Source organism: Trachypithecus francoisi, unplaced genomic scaffold, assembly GCF_009764315.1.
Source record: "Trachypithecus francoisi isolate TF-2019V2 unplaced genomic scaffold, Tfra_2.0 Lachesis_group2, whole genome shotgun sequence".
NCBI lineage: Eukaryota > Metazoa > Chordata > Mammalia > Primates > Cercopithecidae > Trachypithecus > Trachypithecus francoisi.
Genome location: NW_022681465.1, coordinates 98,844,779 through 98,855,144, shown reverse-complemented (window position 1 = coordinate 98,855,144; position 10,366 = coordinate 98,844,779). Strand labels below are relative to the sequence as shown.

Here is a 10,366-nt window from a genome sequence, read left to right as displayed (position 1 = left end):
ATGATCTGTAGGGCTTGAAATATTTTCCTTAAACCATTAACTTCTCAGTGGTATAGGCAGACAAAATAAAGAGACAGAAAAACACCACATTTTTTCAGTACAGTTTTGTTACATAAGGAACATTTTACAAAGGAAACTGGATTTCCTTTAAGAGTATTGAAATTAAACACCATACTTTAGGGATCATTTCTACAGTCTGTTACTAAAGAAGTTTCTCTGAACCTGCAGAGCACCTAAAAACAAAGTAGAAAAAAAATCACAAAAAAAAGAGTATTAAAATTATGTTTGAGCAGTTTATGTCCTAAGCCATTTCAGGATAGGCCTCCAGCTCATCTGAAAAGTTCTGATTTTCAAAACACATTGCACATGACTCATCAGCATACTCTATATGCTAGACACTGATGAAGGAGGGTTACACCAAATCAACTGTAAAAGTGTGACTCCTTTTTCATCTGCAAAGTCACTTAAGAAAGCAAAAACCTGTCACCTTCAAGACACAGAAGAGCTCCCAAAAACAAGGCTCTCATTTCTTTCACATAAACTTTATACACACTTATATACATATTTAACTTAAAAAAACCACAGCTAAAATATGCCCACTAGAAAAACATTTATTCTTTCAGGCTACTAAATATACAAGCATTGAGGAAGATTCACTCTAACACATGCAACACCATGAAGAATCTAGTAAGTTTATATAATCTTACACTTCTTTAAGATTTTGAGAGGTAAGAGCATACACGTGTACATGCACATTTGTTTGAAACAAAATATAGACAGGTTTAGCTGGACGTGGTGGCTTATGCCTATAATCCTAGTTTCTCGGGTGGCTGAGGTGGGAGCATCGCTTGAGGCCAGGAGGTCAAGATCAGTCTGACCAACATAGCAAGACCCTATCCCTAAAAAATAAAAAATTAGCCAGGCATGGTGATGTGCACCTGTAGTCCCAGCTACTCAGGAGGTGGGAGGATCAACTGAACCCAGGAGTTTGAGGCTGCAGTGAGCTATGATCATGTCACTGCCCTCTAGTCTGAGCAAGAGTGAGACCCTGACTCAAACAAATAAATATATATATATTTAAATTTATACATATATATTTTTAATATATGTCTATTTGGAGAGACAGAGAGAAAGTACTGGAAAGGAAAGAATATGAGCTTTGGATATGTTTTATTTAATGTGGTGGCAATTCATCCAAGGGGTGATGTTCTCCCAGCATTTGGACGCACAGGGCTAAAAATAAACAGAGAAAAAGACATAGGGATATGATGCACATTTACGGATTTTCTTTCTAAAATGAAGAGCAAGTATTTCTCTGTGTAAAAACATACGGATCCATACTCTCTACAAAAGTCAAGTCCCGCTTGGGCTCAGTTTCCCTTTCCAGACTCTGCACTTAACGTTTCTTCCTTGCCCTTCCCAGCACTGTGCTCCCCAGGGAACCTGCCCTGCACTCTGCTCCTGCTGTGACCCTGCCCTGCCCAGCACAGGATACCTCGCTAGCTCCTCCTCTCTTCCTCATAGACAACTTTTCATCCTTCTACATCCTGCTGAAACAGAATTAGACAGAATTAATCCTTTCCTCTGGTCTGTTACTGTATTATGGTTGTTTTTTGTCTGTTTTCCTTGAGGGAAGGTCATGGGTCACCCATCTTGGTAGCACAGCCTCTATTGTGGGATCATTATCGGCAATCAATATATGTTTACAGGATGAATGAGTGGTTCTACACTGTGCTGTCTACATGTAGGTGACTTGAATCTTTTTAGAAGTAGGTGAGATGCAAGGAATCAATGAAGCTAGGTTTCCCTTGTTGCTGTACTACCTGCTAAAGTTTTCACTACTATGCTAAATACATTGCCATTTTATTTTTCTAATTCAATGACATAGGAAGCAGCCCCACATATTAAAGTTATTTTTACCTTCTTTGCCTTTGTTTTGATTCCCCTTCCCATCCCATACACCCTTGTTCCACTTACCCCAAAACCTAATCCTTCCTCTAAGCCCAACCTTGTATCTTACCTACTCCAAAGTCTCTTTCAGCTACACAGAGACACACAAGCAGGCTACAGGTTAAAGGAAAATAAATAGGTAGGTTATAAAATCATTCCAGGCCTACTACCCAGATAAGGCTGGCACTAAAAATAAACCTGATTTGGTAACAAAGAAGGGAAAGACATCAAAAAGGATAGTTCTTCGGTACCTTTCAAAGATCCAGAACTCCAATTTGCCCAGCAGGAAAATCTAGGGCCCCTCAAGCTGCTGACATGTTAAAGGCTTTTGTCTTTCGTCGAACATTTCTTCCAGCACCTGCATTCTACCTTCTACTCACCTACCTCTCCTGAATCCTCCCCAAAATGGTCCTTTAATTCCATGGCCTGTGCACTGATGGGCATAGACTTTTCGGCATCTGGCATTTCATATCCTCCTAATGAAGGATCAGCATCACTCCACACAGGAGACCACTCTCCTGTGTGAAACTCCTTCTTCATTCTGCTTCTTTGAAATCACCTGCCTGGTCTTCCTCCTAATCTCTGGCCATGCCTTCTCCAGATCCTCAGCATGACATTTCAATCTGCAGTCTCAGGAATCTGTCCTGAAGCTACTTCTCACTAGTTGACTTCATCCAGTCCCCTGACCCTGTACGCCACCTACTTACCTAAAAGTCCCAAATTTACTTCTCCAGACCTAACTTCTCCTTGGAATTCCAGACTTCACAAGGGTATCATATAAGGATCTCAAATTCAACACAAACAAAACAAAACTTCTAATTTTCTTCCATGATCCTGCTCCCCGCCCTCTCAAGTCTTCCCCACCTATGTAAACAGAACCGTGATCTTCTGTTAGTCAGGTGGACAATCTAGGACCCATCCTTGTTTTTGCTGTTTCCCTCAATGTCCCCCGTCCCGCCCCCATCCTCCAACTCATCCCTTGGCAAGCCCTACACATTTCCCCTTCAGAATACAGCCTGAATCCATCTACTGCTCTCCAATTTCACTATTTACCCCGTAGTCCAAAGCAACATTCTCTCTCATTCTAAACTACTTTTTGAGCTCAATCCACCCTCTACACAGAAACCAGGGTAACTTTAGAGAGGCAAATGGATTATGTTATTGCCCTACTTTAAAATATCAAGTGTTTTCTACGTACGTATGTAACAAACCCACACATTCTGCACTTATAGCCCGGAACTTAAAATAAAAAAATCAAGTGCTTTCTTTCCATCCTGCTTAAGGGAAAGCCCGATCTCCTTACTCCAACTTATGAAGTCCTGTGGACCTGGCCCTGCCTCTCTGCCCACTCATCCACATGTGTGCCCTGTGCCCACACCACTCTTCTTTAGGTTGCTCCTGCCCTGGGCGGTCTCTTTACTTGTGAGGCTTTTGCTTTGGTTTTCTCATGGCTGTTGCCTTCTGGTCATTTAGTTCCAGCTTGCATTCCACTCCTTCAGGAAGAAAGAAGCCACGGCTCCCCTGTTTTATTTCTCTGCAGCTCACTTGTCACTCTGCAGTGTTTTTCTGGTTTATGTTATATCCTCTTCTCCCAATCCCTGCACCCCACTAGGATATAAGCTCCATGAGAGCAGAGACTTTCTCTATCCTGTCAGTTACTGTATCCCTAAAGCCTAGAACACAGCCTGGCTGGTGGTAGCTTCTCAAAAACACCTGCTGAAATGAAGATTGTGTGAATGAACACAGTGCCTCCTCTGTGTTACCGCTAAACACTGTCGGCCAAAATATTTTGAGATGCATGGTCCAGGACTTCTTTCTCCATCCTCCTCTGTTTGAATTGAACAATATTTCACTCTATAAGCTCCACGATCTGATGTCATAGGTTACATGTTTGTATTCCTTCAGGAGCTCCACCTCTACTAAGGCTTTGTATAAAGTCATAACACTGGCATAAACCCTCTGTTGACAAACCACAACATTACATAATGAAATAACGAAATCACAACATGACATAAGCAAATACCTCTAATCCCTCCTCCTTCCCCTCCTCCTCAGTTTTGTAGCAACTATTTACTAATCATTTCCCCTGTGCCTGGTACTTAATGATCCTCAAACATGGGAAGATTAATGTTAACTTCCCCGATATATAGATGAGGAAACTGGCACTTAAGAGATGCTATGCAAATAGCCCCAAGTCCCTTAAAGCAAGTATCATGCAAATGGTAGGTTAAAATATCTCAGAGGGAGAACCAGGTATATGGAAATAACCTTCTCTTCACCATTAAAGCAGAATCCCAAAGTCTAGCTTCTACCAAAATCATGAAAATGATCAGCTCCAAAGTCACACATACAGATTCTGGAACAAAGCTAAGGTATGGCCATCTGTGATCATGGAAAAGTAGCTCCTCAAAGATAGGTGGCATTAACTATTGTCTCCAAAACTAAATCAATGCATTGGTTTGACCAGGGATCTCACCCACAAATGCTACCTGGAGCAGAAACTGACTACTTCTGACATTTCATATCCTCTTAATGAAGAAGGTGCACATAGGTATGAAGAGCACAAGAAAAGCTCCGTGGCAGCAAAGGGTTGGAACTTTAAACCACGTATCTACCTCCACGAAATGAAGCTAGCTACATAGTGAAGGCAATACTCACCCCTTAGCTTCCTAAATAAAAATGTGATATAAATGCTATGTGTTCAATAAAAGCTATAACTCTCTGATGAATGGGGCAGCATTCCTTGATATCTATTTTAGTGTAATTCAGATTGATATGAAAACTAAATCCAGCTAGACAATGAACCCTGTATAGTTGTGCAAATTAATCACCAGTGAAAGGGCACCACACTCCAACAGTGGTTGCAGGCTGGCAACCTCCTTCGAACAAATTGCAAATAGGCACTTTAATGAGGGAGAAAATATGAGCTAACACAACTGTAGTCAAATCAGTTCCTACAGGAGGGAAAGCACATAAACTGATGTGCTGATATCCACCGCCAAAATATCAGCTAGGGAGAACAAAAGGCTGTCAAAGCAAGATGCTGTTACTAAGCCAGACAGCCCAGGGTATGGGCTTAAGCTGCAATATGACATTCTCAAGGGGAACATGAGTTTTGTTTCTAATGTCAGCTCTTTAAGTGCTTTTTATTGATGTCATTTTGTTAGGATATGCTAACAAAATGACATCAATTCTGGTAGTCAGAATTTCCTGACTACCAATAGGAAATTCTAATAGATTGTCACGGTGGCTTCAGAAATACACACTTTAATAAATAAATACTCTTTTATGACATCATTTTCCTAGTTAGGCAGGTCATGGTGTCAAGACACATTCAGATCACTCGATATTACATCTCTAAGTGACCCTCCATGCCAAGTGAGATACTTTACCAAATTGTTATTAGAATCGACTTTAGTCTCCGGAAGTAAGGAAAAATGGAGAAGTTAAAGGAAAGCACACACTCTCAAACACAGGATGCTCATGGTTCAGAATGGGATAAGGCCAAAGATGTTAAAAGATAAAAGAACATGTCACCTGCAGAAAGCTGAGATGTGCAAGGCCATTATACAGGAGCAGACCAGATCCTGGCCTTGCCACCTCCTAGTTTGTAAGACTCAGGACAAGTCCACCTCTCTCTGTAAATCCTGACTTCCTCATCTTTAAAATAAGAATAACATCATCAAACAACTCCACCTATTCTACCTAGTCCCACAAAATTGAGGCCTCAAATCATTTTATGGCTGCCTCAAACACAATAAAAAATCATGGGATAAAGTTCAAATAAACAAAGAGTAAGAATGATCTCATTGGATTTTTAGGAGAATCAAGTAAGAGTTTGTGTGTGAGAAGTGTCCTCAAATTAGAGAGCACTTAACAATTACTGAGCCAATTGATCTTGGCAGAGTCACTGAGTTTTTAATGCTCCTCCAGAAGCAATACTACTCTACAGCCCTCAGAATCAAAGTGGGTCAGAGCCTCTCTTGAAAAATGAAATCTCAAATTTAAATGGGGCAAAAATAAGCTTGGCCCTAGTCTGCATTCTCTCTCAAAAACCCAAATCTGTTTATAGGGCTATGAAATCCATGTTCTCCAAGAACAACAAACTAAGGATGTTTTTAGAAGCATCTGAAGCTTCTGGCCAATTTCTGACAAAATAAATTCAATGCAACTCTGCCAGTTTCTGAACGCAATTTCCATTGGCAAATCCCTGGCACAGGTGCTGCCATCCCCACCCCCATCCCTCCATCACCACAGTAAATACTGCGGATTGATTATACAGTTTTCAGCCACTAAGTCCCAGACGGAGCCTCAGAATCTTTCTCAACACAAACTTCTGAGTGGATGTCGTCAGAAAATATCTATTATTAGCCATTCCTAAAGCAGAGAAATGAACACTTGACTGCATAGTCCAAAGCCTTTCCAAAACAAAATTGCTATTTTGAGCTGATAATTTCCAATAAATAAAAACATTATTAAATAGCTGTATTCATCAAATCAATATATTCAGCTATTCTAGGTAACATTTTGCAAAAAAACTCCCACTTGTAGGCTTAAAAATAAGTGATGCCACTCAAAGTCACATGTTTTACCATATTATGAGGTAAATGGAAAAGGTACAGGATTACAAACTTTTGACTTTAAAATTTCTATGCCCAAACGCTCTCTCCCATAATCCCCTGTGCAGAGCTTTGGAGTCTCAGTTCAGCACTAGTTTTTCTTTAGCATAGTCTTTACTCTTTCATGAGAAAAAAAATATCCTGATCAGCAAACATCCCTGCAGTTTGCTTGCTTGGGTAAGAGGGGGAAGCGTGTTACTGTCAGGCCTCAGGCTCTTCACCAGCATCAAAAGCAGAAGGCTCTCTTCTTGACTGCCCCAGAATACCTACACTTTCCAGGCCCAGCCGGAGCATTTATTCTAAAACAAAAGACTCCTTGGAAATGATCGAAATTAGGTGGAGAAGAGTGACAACTGAAAGGCAAAGAGACACGCTATGTAAATGTATCTCTGAGTTCTGGCCCTAGATGAATTAGATCACTGCTGGGAAGCAATATTCTTGCAACAAATACAGAACTTACAACATTCTTTGTTGAGCCATACTAAAAAAGACTCATTTAAAATATATTTTCACCCTTTCTGATGAATTGAGGTCATTAGCCATTTCGTGAAAGACTTCTTGTAAAATTCCACATGAGGACAAGTCATAGAGCTCCAAAGCCACACATGTTTTCTTTAGTCTGTTTCCCTTTTAGCTTTGACTACTAGGAAACTAAGTTAAATTCAGACGTCAATTAGATTAGTTATCTTACTCAAGTGCCACATAAAAGTATCTTAGAGTTTGAGTACTTGCTTATCCTTTTTAACTAATTTCACATGTATGTTTTTGTTGTAAACTACCTTAAATCCTTTTCAAAGGAGGTAGGTATAAGTGACGAACACACAGCCAAGTGTGAGGCGTTATCATGCATCTAGCATTGTGGCTGCAGCTGGCTCTACTTACCAGGCCATCCTTGACCCTTGGGGGACTTATCTCTGGCCAGATATGTACATTTCAGCCACTGCAAGAGACAGTAAATTTCATCTACTCCCCACAACCCAGCTATTCAGAACTGATAAAACATTTCTTTATATCCAAACAGAATTTTGCATCCAGCAAGTAGCTTGAAGTTAGGAAGGCATATATTCTTCCTCAGATAACTTCTGCACACCAAAAATCTTGCAATAATAGTGGTGCCTGACAATGATTTTCCCCTGACAAATTAAAGATGACATCATTCAGAATTGTTCTGCAAAACTTGGTCAGATCCATAACAACTGTCTATACTCGTAATAGGCAGACAGTTCTGAGTTAAATGTATTCTATACATATGTGAATTACACACTTAATGACTGTGAGCCGTGAGGCTAAAAGAGCTCCAATAACCATTGTTTCTCACAAAGTTCAATGACATTTTCTAATAATATATATAGAATACCTGCAAGGTGGACAAATTATTGCCTGAAATTTCAGTATCTGGAGTGTGAAAGGACCTCAAAAGCAAGCTCATTTGGTCTCTTGACAGCTAGTTTGATGTATTAATGACATTCAATTCCAGCAGCCCAATCCTAGTAGTAGAAAGAACAAACAAATGTGTCCCGGCCCCCACAACCAAGGATCATTCTCTAGCTTCTGGGGCATCTCTAGTGGATCTAGAGGGTGAACCCAAATTGGACCTTAAGGCCATTCAGGTGTTTCTCCAAAGCAGAACACCAGGCTTACTCCCTAGTTAACTGAACTCAGGAAATCTCAGTTGTAGGTTGCAGCTGAACATGCTTCCCCAAACTAATCACTATATATTTTTTCTGAGTCCACATCTAAACCACAGGAACAAGGAGCAAGGTGGATTTTGCAGAGCATCTGCCCCCACTACTCACAATTTTAAAGAGGCCTCAGTGTCTCCATTAACACCTCCTACACCTTCATCTACATTATATATGAAGTTCCGAACATTCTCCCCGGGGTGCATCTCCAACTGAAAAAGAAAATCTACTTTGAAACTTCAAAGAAGCAGAGAATGGAAATAAAAATGCTTTTGGAGACAGGATGATCACTGGGTTCTAGGTTCTGAGTTCGAATCCTCTATAGTTGCCAGTATTTTCTAAGATGTCACTGGAATGCGCAAAGCTATACACAGAACTGACAAAAAAAAAAAAAAAAAACTACATTTTATGCCAAAGCCTTTCGATTCTGTTTTCACAAAAGAACACAGAATCAAATGACATTTCATTTATTTCTGTAACTGTAGTCATATATAATCTTTTTTCCTTTTGGAAAGAAACAACAGCCAATGTAAACCCAAGAGCAGAACTTGATGCGGACATCAAGGTGAGGAACAGCGACTCATGCCTAAGAAGCTATTATGAGGGATTTATGGGTCTAAACACTGACAATAGACTGAATAAACAAGATCATGCATAGGGGCAGAAGGTTCCCGCCCCTGCCCCCGCCCCCCGCAAATGTGTACAGCTGCTGTTGTGATCAATAAAATAAAATTTAAAAAAGTAAATGCCCTGAGGTTGCAGTCATTTTCTGCTTTTTCTACTTTCTCGATCTCCTGACCTCGTGATCCGCCCGTCTCGGCCTCCCAAAGTGCTGGGATTACAGGCTTGAGCCACCGCGCCCGGCCTACTTTCTCAATCAAGAGATCATGTGGGGTGTTCTAAAAATGTCTGAGAGCCAGGCGTGGTGGCTCACTTCTGTAATCCCAGCACTTTGGGAGGCTGAGGCGAGCAGATCACCTGAGGTTGGGAGTTTCAGACCAGCCTGACAAACATGGAGAAACACCGTCTCTACTAAAAATACAAAATTAGCCAAGCATGGTAGCGCATGCCTGGAACCCCAGCTACTAGGGAGGCTGGGGCAGGAGAATGACTTGAACCCAGGAGGCGGAGATTACGGTGAGCGGAGACGGCACCATTGGACTCCAGTCGGGGCAAAAAGAGTGAAACTCTGTCTCAAAAAAAAAAAAAAAAAAAAAAAAATCTGATAATAGAAAGGATCCTCATATTCATGAAGGTGAGACTGTCTATATCAGCCCTGATGCTGACCCTATACCCCAATGCCACAGAGATCTGTAGCTTGGCTTAAAGCTCTGGGCTGCCACTCTCTACATGATGTCTATACAATTTAGTTCATTTTATATTTCCAATCATTATCAATAGAAAACTATAGATGCAAAGAAGTTGACGATAGGGGTCAGTGGCTATTAAAAGTGTTAAAAAGGGTACTTAGTTATCCATATTCTATTTAATCTCAAACTGAGCTAAATAGGAAGCCCACAGGATCAAGGCTCTCAGGTAGTTTATAAGTTTCATAAAGGTAATGGGTAAAGAATTACAACACATTATAATCATCACACCAAAATCTCCAGATCGACACTGTGGGGATGTTAATTGTCCAGATCTCTCTCCTGAATGCCACAGCCTATGGAATCCCTTCTATCTCCTGGTTCCAGGATGAGCCTGCAAAGACCTGTGCATTAAACACATTGTTCTTTTCTCCGCACCTGTGGGCAGAGGGACAGCATGAGATTACCGTCTCTATACTTCTGCTATCACACTTCAGTCAAGCTAGTTCCCTTTCTGTTTCCCATACAAGTCTGAGAGCTCCCTGAGGGGAGGGATGGAATCCTTTTAAGTCTTCATCTCCCCAGTATTGTGCTTGGCTTACAGAAGCAAAATGACTGTTTAGTAAACTAGAGAACAGAAAGGACCCATCATATATGCAGCAGTGGCAGCAGTGTGGATCAAGAGGCCTGGAGCAGTTCACAGCAGGGCCTGTAGCAGGAGAACTCTGATGGTTGCCAGGAAGAAGGAGTGAGCCCATCTGAGTGCCTTCCAGAAAGGGGTAATGCCTCGGAGGGCTGGAACCATCCA

General features: G+C 41.1%; 1 protein-coding gene across 7 annotated transcripts in view; it reads right to left on the bottom strand.

The window, feature by feature from the left end:
- The window catches only part of MAST4 (microtubule associated serine/threonine kinase family member 4), a 595,073-nt gene that overhangs the window by 201,595 nt on the left and 383,112 nt on the right, over positions 1–10,366 (bottom strand). Inside the window, exon 5 of one of the 7 annotated variants that reach the window (XM_033179745.1) lies at positions 1,058–1,233. The exons of the other annotated variants lie outside the window; for them this stretch is intronic. Within the exon in view, the coding sequence (XP_033035636.1) occupies positions 1,191–1,233 (43 nt within the window). The 3' untranslated portion in view covers positions 1,058–1,190. Of the gene's footprint in view, positions 1–1,057; positions 1,234–10,366 lie in introns of those variants that run through there. 7 annotated transcript variants of the gene reach the window in all.